This window comes from Sturnus vulgaris, chromosome 31 (genome assembly GCF_052056855.1).
Source record: "Sturnus vulgaris isolate bStuVul1 chromosome 31, bStuVul1.hap1, whole genome shotgun sequence".
Lineage (NCBI taxonomy): Eukaryota > Metazoa > Chordata > Aves > Passeriformes > Sturnidae > Sturnus > Sturnus vulgaris.
The window spans coordinates 2,303,379-2,325,541 of NC_142273.1; the positions used below are offsets into that span (position 1 = coordinate 2,303,379).

At 49.8% G+C, this 22,163-nt stretch overlaps 1 protein-coding gene across 2 annotated transcripts in view; it reads right to left on the reverse strand.

Moving 5' to 3' along the window:
• The window catches only part of ASH1L (ASH1 like histone lysine methyltransferase), a 70,756-nt gene that overhangs the window by 39,428 nt on the left and 9,165 nt on the right, over window positions 1-22,163 (reverse strand). For both annotated transcript variants that reach the window (XM_014889337.2, XM_014889335.2), the window contains exons 3-4: window positions 10,012-14,767; window positions 2,094-2,195 (exon numbers count right to left, since the gene is read on the reverse strand). In XM_014889337.2, coding sequence (XP_014744823.2) covers window positions 2,094-2,195; window positions 10,012-14,767 — 4,858 coding nt within the window. The remainder of the gene's footprint in view (window positions 1-2,093; window positions 2,196-10,011; window positions 14,768-22,163) is intronic.

The window sequence follows — 22,163 nt, forward strand, 5'->3', positions numbered from 1 at the left end:
GGGCACCCCAACACCTCTGAGATTTACACTTCCAGCTGTGCATTTCAGATGAAATAATAAAGATAAATGACCCTTGGTTTCCTTCTGGCCTTTAGAGGCACGTGGGGATGGAGCTGGGGCTCCCATGGGTGTCCTGCCAGTGCTGCTGATCCAAAGGGACACTGCAGGGTCTGACCCAGGACAGCTGCAAACACCCTGAAACCCACACACATTCCACAAAACACGACAACACTGATCCTCTCAGCTGCACCGTCACTTGGGTGACTTTGAAGTTGATAAATTTGTGATTCATGTCATTCCAATGCTCCTGCACTGAACACTCCTCAACTTTACCACTTCCTGTTTCCAGTTACAACAACTGCAGCTGCCCCTCTCAAGTGAGCAGGGGCAAGAAAGTGAATGAGACAGAGGAAAAAGGAAGATGCCTTTCCCACTGCAAAGGACTTTCTGCAGCACAGAAATGCTGAATGGAGCATCTGTTGCAAACATCTGCTTAAAGCAGGGAGGAAATGGCATTTTTGGCACATCCTTCCTAGATGGAAACCATAACTAGTTCTAAGTACAAATCCTACATATTTGGAGTCAATTTGGGTGTCTAAGCATGCCTTAATTCTGGTAACAGGAGCGTTTCTGCAACTGAGCTTCTTACAAAATGGGTCAGCCTGCTGGATTTCCTTCTGCTCAATCCTAGGGCAGCTCACATTCCATTTTTACTGAATCACAGAATGGTCTGGGCTGGAAGGGACCTTAAAGACCATCTTGTTCCACCCTCCTGCCATGGGCAGGGACACCTTCCAGTGGAGCAGGTTGCTCAGAGCCCACTGCAGCCTCTCCTGCTACCTGGGATAACGCCTGGGTGACAGCATGCAGGAAATGAACACCTTCAGATCTTCCCTGTGAAAATTTGGGCAATAGATGTGACAATGTCATAGGGGTAAAATGTGACTGACAGCAACACAGAGTCACACACACACTGTGTCTGCACAGCTCTGAGCTGGCAGAACAAAGCTCAAACACACAGAGCCACAGAACCATGGAACCACTGAGGTTCATGGTTCAAAAACCTCCAAAAGCATCGAGTCCAACCTCTGACCAATCCCCACCTTGTCCCCAGCCCAGAGCACTCAGTGTCACCTTCAGGGATGGGCACTCCAAACCTCTCTGGGCAGTTCCAATCCCTGACCACACTTTCCATGGGGAAATTCCTGCTGCTGTCCATCCTGAGCTCCCCTGGCCCAGCCCGAGGCCGTTCCCTCTCCTCCTGTCCCTGTTCCCAGATCCCAAATCCCCCCGGCTGTCCCCTCCTGTCAGGGAGTTGTGCAGAGCCACAAGGGCCCCCCTGAGCCTCCTTTTCTCCAGGCTGAGCCCCTTCCCAGCTCCCTCAGGAATTCTCCAGACCCTTCCCAGCTCCCTCAGCCCTCAGATTACCCTCTAGAGCTCCATTGCCCTGTCAGGAGGGAGAATTTTTCCTTTCCTCATGACCTGCAGGGAATGTCAGCCCCTGGTTCCTTCACTCCAGCTCACCAGGATCCTGTATCCAAGATCTGCTCTTGGATCATGGACTTGATGAGATGCTGCTTTCAGTACTTGCATTATCTCTCTCCCAAGACCTTTTCTGACCTGTCTGTGGGCATTCACAGCTCTGCTATTACTGATGCCTGGGATGAGCCACGTGTCATTCTCCATCACCTTGGCAGGATTCTCACACGTGAGGAAGAAAACCCCACAGCACAAACTGGCCTGATCCTCCTGTGACCTGCCCAGGGCCTCCAGAGCAGTCACAGAGTCAGGATCTTCCTCAGGGAGGAATTAATTTATTCCTCTAATTCATTGATAAACTGTAATGTCACAGGTCTGGATTAAAGCACTGAGCTCAAGGCCTAACTTAACCTGGTGAGGAACCAAACCCTACCCTGCCACATCTGTGCTGCTGTTTCTCTGAGCACCAGCTCAAGTCTCCCTATTCTACACCCAAAACGTCAGTGGAAAAACTCAGGATCTGCACGGGCTGAAGTTCTCACAGCCATGCTGGCTCTCAGCACAGCTCTGAGCACACAGGGATCCCAAAACCCAGGCCCCTGAGCAGGACTTGCCTGGGGAAGAAGTGCTCTCCGACGTGGATCTCTTCCTGGAAGGGCTGCAGTTTGTGCTCTCCGACTGCCTCTGCGAGGGCTTGTCCTGGCTTGGCAAAGTGCCTGCAAGGCAGAGCAGGGAAAAGCACAAAAAACAGCATTTCAGTCTGGCTGTGCCAATACCACACGAAAGGCTCAAACTCGGGTTACTCTGGAGTGGCTTCAGGAACACCTGTGTGCTCCCAGGAATGCAGGGGAAGCATGGGAAGGAAACACCAAGCAGGGATTTTGCACAGGCCAATGGCAGGGATAAACAAGCCATAAATAAAGCCATATAATATTAACCACCAGAATTAGCCTCTATGTGAGAAAACAACCCCCCATATATTCCTACTCTCCACTGAATCCAAACTCCTTGATTTTCAGAAGAGTTTGGAAAACACCTCTGCAGATTACCAAGACCAACCAACCTGCTCCAAACCACATTCTGTTGGGTTTCCCACATCTCCAGCGACACAGACTCCACCATCTGCCATTCCCTCACCTTTTCCTTCTGCACAAACAGAATTCCCTGAACTCCAGTGTGTCTCCTGCTACTGGGCACCACCAGGACCAGTTTGGCTCCTTTCTCTTCATTCCTTCCCACCTGGAACATGGACACACTGGGAAGAGCTCCCTTTGTGCATCCTCTGTTCCAGGCTGGTGAATCCCAACTCTCCCAGCCTCTCTGGATGACCAATCCCAGCTGTTCCAGCCCTCTGGGTAACAGAAGCTGCATCCCCTGCTCATTCCTGTCACCAGACTCACTGCAGCATGCCATTGTCCCCCCTGCCCTGGCATGGGCAGCCAGAACTGGGCACAGCAGTCCAAGGGTGGAGAAGAAGGGAATAACATTTCCCTCAGCCCCTGGTGATGATCTCCATAACCCAGCCCCTGGTGCTGCTCCTCAGAGAGCCTCTCCAGCCCATCCTGCCACTGCTGGTCCCCACGTGTGCTGGCACTGCCCCTCTCAGCCACTGTGCCACCATTCAGGGCACTGGGAAGGAGGTGAAACAGTGCTGGAGCCCAGATGGATCCCTGGGGGACACGGAGTGGCTTTGTGCTGCTGATCCCATCCCCCTGTGCTGGAAGGTCACCTCATTCTGCAAAAGCATTCCCTTCCCCTCCTTGGGCAGAACTGCTCACCAGGAACTGCAGAAAGGTAAAGAGCTAAAAAGAAAAATTACTAAGATTTTAAAATTCTTTAGATTTGTCCCTTGCTGTGCTGCTTTTCCTTTTTCAAAATCCTGTCACAATAAAAACCACAAACATTTCTACTTCAGTCCATCGTGGCAAATCTGTCAAAGCCCTGGGGCTTATACAAGTGAGGATGATGATTATCTACACACAGACCAGCACTGGATTTTAGGCACCTGCAAAGCACATTTCACTCTGTGTTCTGAGCACACAGGGCTTGCTGGTACTTGCTAAATCCCTGGATGATGTCACCAGGCAGCAGGAAACACAATTACCATTCCTTGAGTTAAAACCAATTTTAGAAAGATACAGGAATCCCACGACTGCTGCAGGGTGAAGGGACAGGGCTGGGAATGGCAGCTCTGCTGAGAACACGAGCAAAGACCTATTTTTGTTTCCCTTTTTACACAAAAATATTTTTCTTAAGTAAAGTGCTTTATTTTCCTAAAATTTCAACTTTCAGAGAATCCCAATTACTCTTGAAAGCAAAGGTTGGGGGAGTCATGAAAATGTCACAGAAAAACCTGGTATTGCAGTTATGAAAATGCTGAGATATTAAAAACTCAGATCAGTATAAAACCCCAGATAAGCAAAAACGCACATGGCAGTGTGAGAGGAGAATGTGCATATCCTGAAAATATCTAGAAGACAAAATCCAGGATGCAAAACCACAGATTTTTTGCTGTTTCCCTTCAAAATATGGTTCATAATGAATGAGCTCTTTGGTTCTGAGCTCTTCCCTCCCTTCCTCACAGAATCCTCCAAAAGGTAACAGCAGGACACTGAAGTTCTGCCCAAAATCAAAGCCCAAAATTCCTCCCCTGCCCATGGCCTGGGGCTTCAATGCCTCAGGAGAAATCCCAAAGTGTGTGATGATGGGAGAATCCTTGGAAGCACCAAACTGATTCACCAGAATCTCGGGGAAAATCTCCTTTTAGATCCTCTCTTGCTTTAAAGTTTAGAATTTTTTTAATCATGGGCACTCTTAGCTCCTGAAGTAACACCTGTGACTGCTGGAGGGAATGAACAAGAGCACTTTTCCAAGGATTCCAACCTCCCCAGAGGGCAGAGGGACAGCCCTGTTTTTCATGAAGGGCAGCATCACAAGGCTCCTGGACACTGTCCCAGGCTGCAAACCAACGTTCCTGGTGATTTTCCTCACAGCATCCCACTGCAGGATGGTGCTGGTGGGCTCTTCCAGCAGCTCTGGTTCCTGCAGTTCCCACCACACACTGGGGGAAACACCTGCAGCAGAGCTGAGCTCAGCTGAGCTGAAATGAGCTGAGCTGAGCTGAGCTGAGCAGAACAGAGCAGAGCAGAGCTGAGCTGAACTGAACTGAGCTGAGCTGAACTGAGCTGAGCTGAACTGAGCTGAGCTGAGCTGAGCAGAACAGAGCAGAGCAGAGCTGAGCTGAACTGAACTAAGCTGAGCTGAACTGAGCTAAGCTGAGCTGAGCTGAACTGAGCTGAGCTGAACTATGCTGAGCTGAACTGAGCTAGGCTGAGCTGAACTGAGCTAAGCTGAGCTGAGCTGAACTGAACTGAGCTGAGCTGAGGCAATGCACAGATGCTCAGCACTGGGAAGAGCTGTCCTGGTTCCAGCTGGGACAGAGTGAATTGTCCCAGAGGCTGGTTCAGCTGTCCTGGGTCAGGGTGAGGATGATGGTGGTCACACCCCAATGTTTAGTTGGTGCCCAGCAGAGCTCACCCTCAGCCCAGAGCTCTCCCAGCTGTGCCAGCAGGGCCAGAGGATATTCCACAGCACAGTGTCCTGTCCAGGGGGGTGACTGGGAGCCCCCGAGCAGTGCTGGGGATGGGCTGGGCACTGGGTGGGCACTGACTGCACTGGGCATCACTTGTGCTTCCAGGGCTTTATTCACACAATCCTGGAGTGGTTTGGGCTGGAAGGGACCTGAAGCTCATCTCACACCATCCCTACCATGGGCAGGGACACTTCCCACTGTTCCAGGTTGCTCCATGCCCCAGTTGGTGCTGGGGACTGGATCAACTGTAGCAGGCATCACTTGTGATTCTTGGGCTTTATTCCTCTCTGTTCTTTTCTTGACAATTATTACTACTGCTATTATTATATATCATTTCATTTCAGTTATTAAAGAGTATTCTTATCTCAACCCATGAGTTTCACTTTATTCTGACCCTCTGCCCACTCAGCCCTCTGGTTTCAGGGAGCTGCCCAGGGGTTACACTGCCAGCAGGTCTGTCACTCCAGGGTGACATTTCCTCCTGAGGAACTCCAAGATGCATTAAATTCATAAAGTCTACACTAAACAAGTACCCTGGGAGCTGGGATGGAAAGCAGAAATTAAACAGCAGGAGTTAGTGTTCAAAGTGGGAATGGGCTGTAATTCATAGCAGGGACAAAGAGAGGGAGAAGGTTTTGGAGGTCACAGGGACAGCCCAGCAGTGCCTGTGCTGCTGGCAGGGGTGGCACATCCTGGAGGTGTCACCACCAGTGTCCCTTCCCAGGGGCTGTCACTGCCGGTGGCACATCCCAGGGGCTGTCACTGCCGGTGGCACATCCTGGGAGTGTCACTACCAGTGTCCCAAGGCTGTCACTGCCGATGGCACATCCCAGGGGCTGTCACCGCTGGTGTCCCAGGGGCTGTCACCACAAGTGGCACATCCCGGGGGTGTCACCACTGGTGTCTCAGGGCTGTCAATGCCGATGGCATATCCCAGGGGCTGTCACCACCAGTGTCCCAGGGCTGTCACTGCCGGTGGCACATCCCAGGGATTGTCACCACCAGTGTCCCAGGGCTGTCACTGTCGGTGGCACATCCCGGCACTGTCACCACCAGTGTCCCAGGGCTGTCACTGCCGGTGGCACATCCCAGGGATTGTCACCACCAGTGTCCCACCCCAGGGGCTGTCATTGCCAGCGGCACATCCCGGGGGTGTCACCACCGGTGTCCTGAGGCTGTCACCGCCAGTGTCCCAGGGGCTGTCACTGCCGGTGGCACATCCCGGAGGCGGCACTGCCAGTGTCCCGGGGGCTGTCACCGCTGGTGTCCCAAGGGCTGTCACTGCCGGTGTCCCAGGGGTTGTCACTGCCGGTGTCCCAGGGGCTGTCACCGCCTGTGTGACACCCCCACCCTGCTCAGCATCCCGGGTCAGCTCAGCCGCCCCCGCTCCGCTCCGCTCCCCCCGTTCCACCGGGCTCGGCGGGACCCGGCAGAGAAGCGGCGGGGCCGCCAGGGGGCGCTGCTGCCCGCCGGTGCCGCGGCCCCGGGGCGGGAACGGGAATGGGGATGGGAATGGGAACGGGAATGGGAACGGGAATGGGGACGGGAATGGGGATGGGAAGGGGAATGGGAATGGGAATGGGGATGGGAATGGGGATGGGAATGGGGATGGGAATGGGGATGGAAACAGGAATAGGAATGGGAATGGGAATGGGAATGGGGATGGGAATGGGAACGGGAATGGGAACGGGAATGGGGATGGGAATGGGGATGGAAACAGGAATAGGAATGGGAATGGGAATGGGAACGGGAATGGGGATGGAAACAGGAATAGGAATTGGAATGGGAATGGAAACGGGAATGGGAACGGGAATGGGAACAGGAAGGGGAACAGGAAGGGGAACAGGAAGGGGAATGGAAACAGGAATGGGAATGGGGATGGGAACGGGAACGGGAATGGAAATGGGAAAGGGAATGGGAACGGCCGGGACCCCTCAGGACAGGAACAGGCACAGGGACCGGGACCTCCCGGGACAGGGACCGGCACAAGGACCGGGAACCTTCGGACAGGGACCAGGACCTCTCTTGACAGGGACAGAGAACCCTCGGACAGGGACAGGGACCGGCACAGGGACAGGGACCCCTGGTGACAGGGACCCCTGGTGACAGGGGGACAGGCACTGGCACATGGTGCGGGACTGCCCGGGTGACCCCAGGAGCCCAGAGCCGTGCCCGGTAACCCCGGTTATGGCACGGGAGGGGACAGAACGGCACCTGCAGCTCACGCAGAGAGGACCAGCCCGGCACCTGCACGCTGTGTGACAAGCGATGGAAGTGGGGCAGACTGCTCAGGTGATCCCCCTTTCCTCCCTGCCAGCACTGTGAGTGGAACACACCGAGGCCACAGAACTGTGAGCAGCACGTCAAGGCACACAGCACACCAAGGCTGGGCTCGGACACAGCATCACTTGTCCAAAATAACTCCTGATGTGAGGCTGCAGAAGTTCATCAACAGTGCCTGGGGACTCGGGATGAACAGGCAGCAGTGTCCTACAAAACTGCCCAGGACAAAACAGCAGAGCCTCGTGACCTGCTCTGCTGTGGCTGTGCCAAGGTCACACAGCAGCCTCTGCGTGGGAATTTCCACCTGTGCTTCACTGGCCGGGAAACTCCGACCTCCTCGGGACTCCTGTGTGCACAAACAACCAACACAGCTCCTTTCTAACACAGCTCAGGCACGGGCAAACCTCTGAAAACATCTGGCATTGGCCAAGATTTTCAAAAGAATTTGTTCATCCAGTCGGGTCAGGTTTAGGTTCAAAAGGCTGTGGAATTTCCACATGGAATACTCTGAAATAAAGCACCACAAAGATCCCCTATGGATCCCAAAAAACCATTCTGGATGGGTTCCCTGGTGCTGATCCCTGACTGCTTATTCCAAGTCTCTGATCCAGCACCTCTCCACCGTGCACCTAAACTGCATCTGGTTTTATAAATAATCAATCTTTGATGCACCAAAGGTTTTCCCTCCATCTGTGCCTTTCCTTTAATCTTCCATGCTCATGGATTCAGAATTAGCATTTGGCTAAAACCAAAACACCCCAAACACAACATGCAAACTGACATGGATCTAAATCCCCAAATCTGGCATTTCTCTTTCCTGGAGCTTTTTACCAGATGTGGTTTAAGTTTTCCAAGTGGTGTGGGGCACTGGGAGTTCCTTGGGAATGAGCTGGACACCAAGCAAACGCCAGCCTCACAAAACAGCCAGGTTCCAGGTGGGAATCACTGCCTGGAAGTGCCATCCCACGCCTGAGGAATCACTCAAACTTCCTGGGGCAGGGAGCAGGCAGAGCCCTCACAAAAAGCATCTCTGCTCTCCCCTCCCTTGGCTTACTCCTCACACAAACCCAGGTCAGATCATTCACTGCAATGGAAAACATCTCAAAACTCCCAGAGCTGCACAGGTTCCCACAACCAATCCACTCCTCAGAGCCAAATTTAAGCCTCTGAGTGACCCAGCACTTGGAATTTCTCTTTTCATCACTGCAGGAGAAGCAGTCTCATCATCATCTCACTCACTATCTCAAGTCATTTCAGTACCACCACAAAGAAATACAAACTCGTCAAACATCCAGCTGTTTCCTACTGCCCTTAAAATAAAGAAGGAAAACATAAACCCCCAAATGAAGAGAAAAACCCTGTCCATACACAGGTGTGCAGAGCAGGAGGTGGCAGGAGGCATCAGAGCAGGAGTATCCCATGGGAAGGAGCAAGATGAGAGCCAGGAATGTGAGGAGGGATTATTCACTCCTGGCAGCTGGTCCTTGCTCTGTGAAGTATTAGTCACAAGTGGCTTTGGAAAATGATTTAAACTTCAAGGGAGAATGTAGGCAAGAAGGGGAGAGAGAAGCAGCTCAGGCTTCCTTCACACACTGGAAGCAGGCAGGAGCACAAGCCACACTTGCCCTTTGCAGGTTATCTTTTCTTTTCCTTAATATGCAGATGACAAGTTCCTGTTCCTGCTCCTCCTGTTCCAGTTCTGCTCGAGGCTGTCAGATACATTTCCCAACTATGAATAAATCCAAAATGTCTAGGTTTGGTCTCAGGTATCCCCAGCATCAACCCCACTGTTCTGAGGTGTTGCAGGAGGCCTCAAGGCAGGGATTGAAAGCTCTGTCATAGCAAAGATTGGCAAATAACCAAAAAATGGAATTACAAAAGGAATAGGCAACATTTTCTTAAATGGAAACATTACTCACAACAGTAGCAGCAACAGCTGGTCTGGACCAAACAAACCAAACTCCAAACCAAACAGAAACATGGCTCTGAAAATATCAAAAATCATGAGGAACTTTCCCTCATTTCTCCGGAAAATCAAAATTTGTTGCTGTTAGCTATATGATTAGCTATGCAAGGATGAGAGTGAAACACAGCGACACGGTCTCCTTTCATTGTAACACTACATTCCCTTATAAACACTAGATCCCAGAACTGAGAATAAAATTAAACTTATTGGTCCAAGGAAGACAACACCTCCTGTAAACAAGCTTTCACCAAAACACCATGTTTCTCACACATCCCTCCTGTCACAAAATTAGATGTCAGACATTGTTATTAATTCTTTTAGCTTTCTGTTTTCCTTTGAGCAGCCTGAGAAAACTCAGACTGCTCTTTTCCCTGGCTGTCCAGTATACCACAAAAAATTGTATGGAAAGAGCAAAGACCTTTGCATGAGAAAGCACCCTTAGCCTGCAAGGAAGCAAGAGGAGTCTGTTGGGAGGAGGGACAGAGTGCTGTGGGTGGCTCTGGGGGAGATGCCATGTCAGTCCGTGCTGTCACTGCAGGAACAGAGCCCTTGGCGAGGGCGAGGGCACGCCTGGACCCCAGCATCGATCCCTGCAGAGCCAAAACCCCACCTGCCCCCTGCTCCACGTGTGTTTGCTACAACAGAACCCAGCAAGACTCATGGAAAGCAGGCTGAGCCCGAGCTCCCTTACCTGCCAGTGGCTGCAGGGCCTTCTCCAGGGAAGGCACGGGCTCCTTGCGGAGGGGCCGGCTGAGCGCCGCGTCCTGCCCGCTGAACAGTCCCGGGCTCTCGGGTAACTTTTTACGTCCGTTGGTGCTGGCAGAGTTGCTGACTCTGCAGCTGCCTATTGCACTTGTGAAAAGGTTTGTGTGTTCATCGCTGCTGGCTGGCTCTGAGCTGGGAGTGAACCCCCCCAGGGACAGAGCTGGGGAATTTTCGGAGCAGTCTATCTGCAGAGGCGTCTGCAAGCCCAGCGCCAAGGAATTGGACTCCGAAGGCTCTCTCCTGACCCACTGCTCATCTCTGCTCAGCAAACCCTTGGAAGGTGACAGGTGAGGACAAGACATGTGGCATCTGTGTTTCTCTTTATGTTTGTACCTCTCACCAACAGCCTCCTTCCCGAACCTGTAACGCTTCAAGGACTCCAGAACCGTTCTGGAGGAGCTGTTGGCCGTGATGGTGTCCATGGAAACCTGGGGCTGCTCGGAGGAGCGGTGCTCCCGGTGCTTGTGGCGGTGCCTGTGCTTGTGTTCCAGCATCCAGCCATAGGCCATCTCGGGTGGGACGCTGGGGTACGTGCTCATGGACAGCAGAGGAGTCCTGCTCGTGGTGAGGAAAGCTTCCTGGCGCAAGAGTTTATGCTTCTTCTTGTGGTATTTGGTGGGGTTGAGAAGCAGGTGGCCTGTATGCATGTAGGAAGGTGGAGGCAGGGGGGTAGTGAAAGAAGGAGAGGGTGGAGGAGGGTAAAGAGTTGGAGGGTACCTTCCATAATAACCTAATCCTATGGGAGCAGCTGCCAGGGGAGAAGGGGAGTAAGGCATGCCATAGGAGGGGTAGAACCCGGTGCTGGACAGAGGAAAGCTGAGGCTATGCATGAAAGGCATTTCTGCCATAGCTTCCCGCATTTTTGGAGGCCTGCCTCTCTTTTTCTTTAAGTCAGGTTTTCTAATGTAGTGCAAAGGATCTAAAGGAAAAGTAGGGTGGGTGTAGAAACTATTGAAATTTATCCTAAAAATGGTAGGCAGCAAATCTCGGGGTATAAAATGGTGACTCCTGTGGGTTATTCTAATTTCACTTAATCGACTTATTAACTCCTCCAGCTCAGCCAGGAAGTCGGGGTCCTGCCTCCCTCGGAGCTGAGGGTACTTCTTTTTCCTTTTTCGCTTCTGCCTCTTCATCTTGTCGTAGCTGAGGTAATCGTGGCTGCGGCGCTTGCACTTGTGCTTGTGCTTTTCCTTCAGGTTACTCAGCACGGTGGAAGTCTCGGGTGGGATGAGGGACACGTGGTCAAACGAGTGCCTTTTCTTCTTCTGCCCGCAGAACTTCTCGGCTCGGTCCGAAGTGCTGTTGTTGTCCGTGCCAATCCCGCTGTCGCTGGGGATGGTCTCGTCGCTGTGGGACTCGCTCACGGGGGAAGGGGTGGCCTCCTTGAGCGAGGTCAGCTCGCTCAGGTGGGAGGGAGAGTTGGGTAGAAGCGTCGGTGGGGACAATCTCCTCCTGCCCTTGGCTGCTTTCTTCATGGCGAGCGTCTGCACCACGCTGCCCTGCCTGGAGTGGAGGTGCAGGTAGGGCACGGAGCTGGGCTCGATGAAGCCCGCGTCGCTGCTCACGGGGCTCTGCTCCCCGCTCACGGCCGAGCTCTGCGAGCAAACCGGCGACGGGAGGATCTCCGAGGGATTCCCCACCGAGGGCAGCAGGTGGGGAAGGACTTGTCCTAGGGATGTACCAGGAGCTTGCTGGGCAGACTTCTCCAGAACTGTCAGACTGGCGGCGCTGCTGGCCAAAATGCCGTTCAGGACAGCTTTAGGTTTCCTCCCTCGCCTTTTTCCTATGTAAATTGTTCCTTTCTTGCTGACGTTGATTTGCTGGCCTAGTTTTGAACCAAATGTGGCAGCAAGAGTCGACACGGTGTTGTGGAGCTTGGATTGCATCTTCCCTTTGGTATTTGGTTCCACTGTACTGGACAGAATCTGATTCAGAAGTTTCTTTCGCTTCAGAGTTTTCATTTTATTTATTTTTCGAATAATTGTTTTCATTAACTGTCCGTTATTTCTCTTGGCAACTTTTCTGTCTGAGTCTACTTCCAAATCACTCATGCTACAAATACTGGGGCTTTGGACTTCCTCTGGCCCTCGGATCTGGTCCTTCCTCTCAAAGAACTCCCCAGGTCGATGCTGTTCACTTTCAGGCCCCATCTTGCTCGAGTTCTCTGTTCCAACAAAAGGTGCCACAGACAAAATAGGAGGTTTCATTTTAATCGAAGACCGGATCTGCCTTTTAGGTCTCCCTCTCTTTTTAGGAAAAGCTTGTCCGGATAAGCTTTGTTTTAGGGAGGGAATTTCGACTTCAGGCTGCAAAATTGGAGGTTCTTGCTCTTCTTTTGACTGCACTGAGAAGACTTTTGATGCTGGGATCTTAAGAGTTCTTTTGGGGGGACCTTCGAGTTCTGGCATTTCCTTGGATTTAGGTCTTCCTCTCTTGGGTTTGTATATGTCAGGTAAGAAATCATCTGACAAACACAAGCTGGAGGGCTGTTTGTGAGCACTGTAGAACTTCTGAGTTTGTTTGTCAGTCTCAGCCAGCAGTGCCAGAGACTGTCCATTAGCTTCATTCAGCTTTGGCAACTGATGTTTAACAAATTCGTGCTCCACAAATGAGGACGATCCGATGTTTTTCAGGAATTTGGCCTGTTCCAAATTACTGCTCGATAGTGCACTGTATGAAATGTTTTTAAAAAGCTCTGACCTTTCTAGTTCCAGACCCTTTGGAGGTCGGCACGCGCTTCTTGACACTACTTTAGTCCATCGTGGTTTCCTTCCTTTTCTTTTCTTTAAAGGTTTGGATTGCTGAGTGCTGCTCAGGTTTTTTGCTCCTTGGCAGGATTTCTCAGATGCAGCTATTGCACCGATCTTGAGGAACTGCTTGCTACCAAACAAGCTGGTAAAACTAACTACTGAAGGGGTGACAGTAGTGTGGATGCTCGTCTCAGCTGCCAGAATGGACTTTTTCCCTGTGGGAGGACTTGTTCTTGACGTTTCCACGTAAGATGCTTTTGAATCACTTAAGTCTTTCTCAGCACCTTTAAAATCGGTGCTGAGGCTGTGGTTCAATGTCCTGTTCAGGCTCAGGAGGGTGCTGTCCGACGAGAAGGGCGTTTTGCCCATCGGGTCTGAAATGCCTTCCAAGAGCTCTGCCGTGGAACTTAAGTGCAATGAGTTGGATGCCAGCTGGGAGGAGGCTGTGGAGAGGCTCCTGTTCAGGGTGGGGACAGACACGGTGGGGGAAGGAGATGGGAGATTCCCCTCTCCCACGGCGCTGAACGGGGACTTGGCTGTCGACACCTCCGAGGCACCTCCTGTCCTGAAGTCTGGTGAAGTGCAATAAACCGGAGGCTGCTTTTCGTGCTTCGACGTTTCATAAATCCCTTTCTCACTGGATGAGTAGGCATCCTGTGGAACACACATTCCTTCACTGAACATCTCTTTGCCTACATCAGCGATTTCTTTCCGAATTGAAAACTTGTCCAAGATGCTTTCTTTGCTCTGTCTCATCATGTGCTTCTCAAAGGTTTTGCTGGTAGTATTTTCCTTCAGTAAATCCGCAGGCTCATGGCTTTCGAGGCTACCGAGGTTTGAATTGCAAGGAAGCTTAAAGGGCTCTGAGGAGGGCACGAGGGAGTCTGCTTTCAGACTTCCAGAGTCCTTGTTAGCCAAACCAGCTGGGCTGCCAATCCCTGCTGGCTTCTTCCCACAGTCCTTGCTAACCAACCCCACGGGACTGCTAATTCCTGGCATCTTCCTGCCAGGGTCCTTGCCCACCGGTCCCATGGGGCTGCCAATCCCTGGTGTCTTCCTTCCAGAGTCTTTGTTAACCAGAACTGTGCTGTTGCCAGTCCCTGGCATCTTCCTCCCAGAATCCTTGTTAAGAACACCTATAGGACTATTCATCCCCAACAACTTCTTCCCAGCATCCTTGTTAACCAATCCTGCTGGAGTGCTGATCCCTACTGGCTTCTTGAGAGGCTCCTTGTTAGTCAGTGCAGTTGGAGTGCTGATCCCTGGAAGTTTCCTCCCCACATCTTTGCTGATCAATCCAACTGCAGAGCTGGTCACTGGCTGCTTCTTTCCCGAATCCTTGTGGACTAACCCTGGTGGAGTGCTGATCCCTGGAGGCCTCTTCCCAGACTCCTTGCTAACCAATCCAATTAAGGGGCTGATCGCTTGGGGCTTCTTCCCAGAGTCTTTGTTAACCAGTATGGCTGCGCTGCCAATGCCCAATGGCTTCTTCCCTGAGTCCTTGTTCACCAACCCAACAGCAATCCCAGAGCCTGGCAGTTTCTTCACCAAATCTTTGTTAACCAACCCACTTGCAGTTATGGTTCCTGGCAGCTTCTTCCCAGAGTCTTTCACCAAACCAGATGTAGTTCCACTTCCACTTCCGGGCTTCTTCTGCTTTGTTTTGGAAGACTTGGAAGGAGGACAAGTTGCAATAAGTTGAGCCAATTTTTCTGTGACAGTTGTTGCTCCATTAATTTCTGTTCTATCCTTTAAGTCAGAATTATGGCTACTGATAAGAGTCGGAGGAGACGACTTTATATAATCTGTCATTTCAGAATGCAATGGGGAAACTTTCTTAGATAAAGGGGTTGTTTCTACTTGGATACCTTCTTCCACGTGTAACTCAAGTGATGCAACTTCTCCAGCTTTCTTGTAAGACTTTGAAGGGTCCTAAGAGTTAACAAACAAAAGAAGTCTTTAGGAACAGAGTACAAAGTATCACTTTGAGTAACACAGTATCCTTTTATGTTTAGGTGATTAACACTTGCTCTGGTAACAGGGTTACTGTATAAACACAGGCTTCATGATCCTATTAATTTTAAACCAAACAATAGTGATACCAAGAATTTAAAGAATAAAATGTCATAATAAAATAAACACATTCAACAAATAATAGTGATATTTATATTTAAAGCAAAATTTTAAAACTGTGGACATGTAGAGGCTTTCCTAATGTTAATGAAAGCCAAACTCCCTCTCAGTCCGGAAATATAAACCATTTAATCTGTCCCCCAATTATTATAAATATTCTCCAAAAATACTGTTGATGCTTATTAATAAGAACCCACTAACAACAAAGTGCTGGGCTATTTATAGTGTGAGAGCACTTGAAGAGCTCACATGGTGCTGAGCAGCAGCTGAGCAGTGCCCTGCAAGGGCTGGCACTGTCACCCTGTCCCTGCACAGCCCTGCTGGCAGCTCAGTCGTATCCCCTCAGCCCCTGCACCAACAGCTGCTCCTCCCAGCACAACACTGACAGTCAGCAAAAGAAGTAAAATAAAATCAAATTATTCTGTTTGCATGGGGGTGGGGGAGGATAATGCACAGACATGGAATCACTGAAACTCACACTTAATTTCCAGTTTGGACCTAACCAAACTCCAAACTTATCCTGTAAAGGTTAGAATCAAAACTGCAATACCCATTACCTTCAAAAATCCTATTGAGAGCATCTCAATAAATTCATCTTTTCTTTTGGAAGGACATTCTTTACATACAGTGCCCAACACATCTCTGCAGTGCAGGGGACACGTTCACTCCAAGCAGGGGCTGGGAATGGAAGGCTCTGACCCCTGATGAGATAATTCTGCCCATGGCTCTGATGTCCCCAGCATAAGAAGGACATGGAACTGTTGGAGCAAGTCCAGAGGAGGCTGAGGAGTTGCTGAGGGGACTGGAGCCCCTCCCCTGTGGAGCCAGGCTGGGAGGGCTGGGAATGTTCAGGCTGGAGAAGAGAAGGTTGTGGGGAGAGCTCAGAGCCCCTTGCAGGATCTGGAGAAGAGACTGTTCATCAGGAACTGGAGTGACAGGACAAGGGGAAATGGGTTCAGATTGAAAAATGGGAAATTTAGGTTGGATACATGTAAGAAATTCTTCCCTGTGAGGGTGGGGAGGCCCTGGCACAGGTACCCAGAGAAGCTCTGGAATCCCTGGAAGTGTTCCAGGCCAGGTTGGGATAGTGGAAGGTGTCTCTGCCCAGGGAGTGAAGTAAGTTGGGCTTTAAGGTCCCTCCCAGCCCAAAGTCACTGTGATTCTACCATTTAATTCCCAATTTGAACCTTCAGGGACCTACCAGAACAAACACTAAATAAAGAGTGCAAGACATCAATGCCCCAGCTGTTCATCCCTCTGCAATAAAAACTGATATGGCAATGGCCCTAATGGTCAGCATTACCCTGACCCCAGAGCTGTACCTGTGGCAAACCCCTAGGGATGCTGAAGGAAGGGACAGCCTGGATTTCTCTGAAACAGCCAACTCTGGGGCTGATCATGAGGGAAGGGTTTGTTCAGCCAGCTGCACCAGCAGGATTTAACCAGGAGCTTGGAGCCTGCATCCAGCTGGACACTGGTGAGATGAGAAGCAGTTGTGTGGGGAATGTGGGAGCCTCTGCAGTGACCCCCAGGCACCCCAAATCCAGAGCTGCTCCTTCCTGCAGGGATGAAGAGGAGGAGGGGGGGGTTCTTTCTGCCCACCTCCAGGCCTGGCACTCACATGCAAAGTCCTGAGTCAGCATGACACCACCCTGAGCCTGCAATCCAACACTCTGGAATTCCCTGGGGCAGACTCTGAGTGCCAGAGAGTCACTAAGGACTATTAAAGCCAGCAGCCTTCAGAGAGCTGCATCCTCCTTTCCACAGCCTGAAATTCTGACAAGAACTTTGGAAGAAAAATCTCCTTTGTTCAGCACACTTCAAAAATCCACCTAAATACTGATTTGGGAATTCAGCTCCTCATCCCTGTATTTGCTCAGCCCTCAGTGTCTCCACACTCTTCTTTTTTTCTGTTCCTCCTGCTCTGCCAGCCCCTGGGCCAGGTTCTGAGGTGCTCTCACACTGCCACTGCTGGGTATCCAACACCTCTTGGCAGGCTCTGCTTTTCCCTGCTCACCTCCATTTCCAAACAAAGAGCTTGGAAGTTTGAGTAGACACTTAAATAATAAATACATAACTAACAAAACCCTTCCAAACACCAGCTTTGATGTGAGCAAGATGCCAGGATTCTGAAAACAAGACTTTAGCATCAAACACAGATCCTTTGAAAGCTGAAGGAGTGTGCCCTGGAAAGCTCCTTTCTCATCTATGGGTGAGTGAGTTTTCCAAGCACTCTGAAAATTATTTCAAAGAACATGAATAGCAAATCAGGAACTATCTAGTGAGACGTCAGACAAGAAGTCAAAAAGGTCTGTGATTTTTTCAGCATTTTTAAACCCAAAATTCTTATATGGGAAATTTTTTTTTGTGCCATAAATCTATTAATAACCAGCATGATTAACTGAAACATTTTGGAGGGAAATTTTTAAGGACAAAACTTCATCTGGTAACTTCAAATAGAAACATCTTGAGATGTTTCCTTTGGAGAAGGTTGCAGCGGCTGCAGAAACATTAAAAAAACTCCCAACATCAGCCACAGAGTCAAAGCTGCTTCTCTTGCAATTCTGTATCATTAAAAATTTCAGATTTTTGGTTGAAGTGAATAGCAGGTATTGCTGTCACTAAGGAGGATTCCACTGGAAGAGTAAGAGAATTGCAGACAGATACCAAAATCAATCATGCACAGCCCCAAACTTCAGGAATAAAAAGGACATTTTCTGTGTGGAGGCAACAGTGGAAGAACTGGACTCCACCACTCATATACTGAGGGAATCAGGTAAATCACCTTCAGCCTCATCAGCCCAACAGCCCCTGCCCTGGACTCCCCCTGGGAAACACCCCAGGAACAAACCCCAGAACAGCCCCAGGAACAAACCCCAGAACAGCCCCAGGACACCCCTGGAACCAACCCCAGGAACAAACCCCAGAACAGCCCCAGGACACCCCTGGAACCAACCCCAGAACAGCCCCAGGAACAAACCCCAGAACAGCCCCAGGACACCCCTGGAACCAACCCCAGGAACAAACCCCAGAACAGCCCCAGGACACCCCTGGAACCAACCCCAGAACAGCCCCAGGAACAAACCCCAGAACAGCCCCAGGAACAAACCCCAGAACAGCCCCAGGACACCCCTGGAACAAACCCCAGAACAGCCCCAGGAACAAACCCCAGAACAACCCCAGGAACAAACCCCAGAACAACCCCAGAAACAATCCCAGGACACCCCAGGAACAAACCCCAGAAACAATCCCAGGACACCCCTGGAACAAACCCCAGAACAACCCCAGGAACAAACCCCAGAACAGCCCCAGGAACAAACCCCAGAACAGCCCCAGGAACAAACCCCAGAACAGCCCCAGGAACAAACCCCAGAACAGCCCCAGGAACAAACCCCAGAACAGCCCCAGGAACAAACCCCAGAACAGCCCCAGGAACAAACCCCAGAACAGCCCCAGAACAGCCCCAGGAACAAACCCCAGGAACAAACCCCAGAACAGCCCCAGGAACAAACCCCAGGAACAAACCCCAGGACAGCCCCAGGACACTCCCAGGAAAAAAACCCAGGACACCAGGCCAGGCTGTACAGGACACACCCCAGGACACACCTTGGGACACCCCCAGGTGTACAGCACACACCCCACAGTGTCCCAGCTGTGGCCATGGGGTCAGGCTGACCCTCAGCCCAGCTCTCGTGTGGCAGCTGTCATCTCATGGCCACACTGTGGAACCTCCCCCTGGAATATTCCAGATCCACAGCTGGACACAGGGGACAGGAAAGGTGCCCATCTTCCCTGGAATAACTCCCTGTGCCCACACAAACCTTCTGGGAGGGGCTTCTGTGAGATGAAGTGGAGCCCAGGTGACAGAATGTCCTCATGGCTGCTGCCATGGACCTCTAGAAGTGTCCCTGTCCCCTGCTCCTGCAGGCTGGGCTCACAGGGCAGCACTCAGCTCTCCATCCCCTCCTGAGCCCTGCCTGACTTGGATAAATGCAGAGTTTTGTATCACAGAGACACAAAGTCAAGTTTTAATCTGACAGATTTGTGAGGACTGGAAAAAAGAAAACGACATCAACATCTCCTGAGTGTTTCACCTGCTCTCTCCTCCTGTCCCCACAAGCATCTGCCTCCAGCTTCCTCTCTGCTGCCTCAATGTTGCAATCAAATGGACAATGCCATAAAAAATAGACTAAAAGCGTTTTCCTGGAATTCTGTGCCTTTCCAGCCCAAATTTCAAGGCCTGCTCCACGTTCCTGTGGTGTCAGATGGAATGAAATGGCCCATCTGGGCACAAAGCTGTTCAAAAGGGTGAGATTACATTGCATCAAAAAGCATTTCGTACTTTAAAAACTGAAACATTTGTTCCTGTGCAATCTTTAGTTCCACTGTCTGGTTTAAGAATCCATCCAATAAAAGTATTGCCCAAAGCAATTGCATAAAACATGTTACATTTCCATAAAGTTGGTATTATTCTTAGTTTGACACTGAGCTGAACTGAAAATTCTCTATCTCCTATGTGAACATATAGTTTCTCGACTTGCACCATTCATTTGAGGAATAATAATTCTAGGTTATTTTGATATAAACTATTAACAGGCTTTAATCCATCCCTGGGGACACAGGTTAGTGGCAGTGCTGGGGGAACAGTTGAACTCCAAGATCTGAAAGGTCCTTTTTTACCTGAACAATTCTGTGATTCCAGAATCATCACAGCCACCAACAGCAAAAAACCCACTTTATTCCAAAAGGAGCATCAGGGTTTATTACTGCTAGGTCATTATTTACTGCATTATCATTGGAATTTATTTGCAAAAAGCTCAAAGGTAGCTGATCTTTCCTGAGAACAGGGACATCTATCAAGTCTGGTGCCACTTCTCAACTAAAGCCGAGTCACAGCACCTGAAGTAGTCAGAAGGAACCAGCCTGTTAATGAAAATGTTGTTTGGTATTTCTCTTGAGAGCCACCAGCAAGCAATAAGGATTTTTTATGCACATACACAGATTTACCCTTTGTTTTGGCTGTTGTACTTCAGGCCAGTGCTCAGGCTACAATTCAAACAACATTCTGAGGAATCACAGGAATTGTTTTGTAGTTGTGGCATCAACATATTCTATGCAATTCCCCAAATAAAAATGCAGTTTATTTTTCTAAAAGCAAGTTTGAAGTACCTAGAAAACAACGATTCTGTGGAATTAGTGTAAGACAAAAATTTATGTCCCAGATCTGGCAGGAAATATTCTTCAATTCTTCAGCTTTTCACCTTTTTTAGCTTGAAACTTTTTCACTTGGTGGCTGTGATTTCATCAGCAAACTTCCCTGCATGACCAAAGGCAAGAGGAGCCCCAGAATCCTGCACTCAGCACTTTTACACAGGAATAAGGAGATGGAGAAGGGCGAGTCCCAACCTGTGTGAGCACTGGCTGAGTTACACAGGCTGCTGCTGTCACTTCTTGCCTTTTGTGTGCTAAACCTTCACTGCTGCACCTCTGCCAGCACAGCTAAACCATTCCTGCACACCATCCCACACACTAACACGGGTAAAATGGCCATTTTTGTTCAAGGCTCAGGTTTTTTGGGCTTAGCACAGCAATGTCTGCCTGCCCCAGGACATTTCTGAAAGAGTGAAATCCATACTCAGTGTCAAAAAATAAACTCAACACTGCCTGGTCACTGCAGTACCTGCTCATTTTGTTTCTTGTAACACCTGGGAATCTCAGGAATTTCTGGGTTTGCCTTTACTACTCTATGATTTTCTCTTCAGAAAAAAAATATTTATTAACTTTTATGTCTACACGTTTCTGGAGGACAAACTGTAAATATACAAGGAAAAATTTCTCCACTGACAGGGTGGTGAGGCATTAGGACAGGCTGCCCAGGGAAGTGGTGCAATTACCATCCCTGGAAATGTTCAAAACCGTGTGGATGTGACACCTGGGGAACAGCTGGATTCTGTGAGCTGGGAACAGCTGGATTCTGTGAGCTGGGAGGGCTTTCCCAACCTGAATGATTCTGTGATTCCAACTCACCTCACCCTTTCCAGACTGGAGATAAACTCTGTATCCCTATAACTGAAGACACTCCCCAGGTTTTATGAGTCCTGTCAGCACTAAACTTGAGGAAAAAAACCTGTCAGAGATGGCAGTGCAAAGGATTTCCCTACTATTTTCATTTTAACACTGGTATTCCCAGGAGAAGAATTTCACTACTTCTCTTTGTCTTTCAGTGGTTAACTGTGCACACTGCAAGTGCTAAATTTTCATTCTAATTCTTTCTTGCTCCTTTCAAAGAACAGAAAGTTCTGTTTCAGAGCTCCAAGTAAAGCCACACCTGGCTCTGAATAGGTCACATGTTTGCTTTTCCCCTTCTCTGCATCCACAGCAAAAATTCATGGATAGCTTTCCTTTGCTCAAGTGTAATTTGCAGTGCTAAAACTCGGCTTTATTACATGGCAGTCAGACAAAAAAAACAACCCTTAGGTATTATATTCAAAACATGTGATGGTTTTAAGCCATCATTGCCATTTATTTCCAACAGATACTTCTAATCCCACTTCAGGAATCAGCAGGATGTTGTTTAGTGTCATTTCTAACAATCCAAAGTGCAAAATGGCAGCAGGGAACAGACAGACTTAAACACCATCTCACAACAGTTCAGGAGAGAGCAGAGGATCTAAAGTGAGTTATCATGAGTCAGGGATTTGAAACTCTTGTAAATAATGCAAATTTAATGCAACAGATCTGCATCCTCTGCATCACAGCCCAGGGCTGCTGGCCAGGCAGGAGCTGCAATCTAAAACTGACGTGGTATCAACAATATCCCACAACATCACTAATATTTGCCTCCCTTTCTACTTTCCATTTGAAATGGGATGGATCTTTGGAAAAAAAAAAATCCTGGTGTATCAACAAAGATGTCAAGGATGAAGAATCCCTGATGTCACTATGTGAATTCCAATATTGATTATTTTCTCTGGTAAAAACTCCCAGGGCACGATCTCTTGATGCAAAGGGAAAGTCTCCAGACACAGTGGTGCCTTTTGAGTGTAGAATCAGGGAATTATGGAATGTCCTGAGCTGGATGGAACCCACAAGGATCATCCAGTCCAACCCCAGCCCTGCACAGACACCCCAATAACCCCACCCTGAGCATCCCTGGGAGCAGTGTCCAAACACTCCTGGAGCTCTGGGGCTGTGC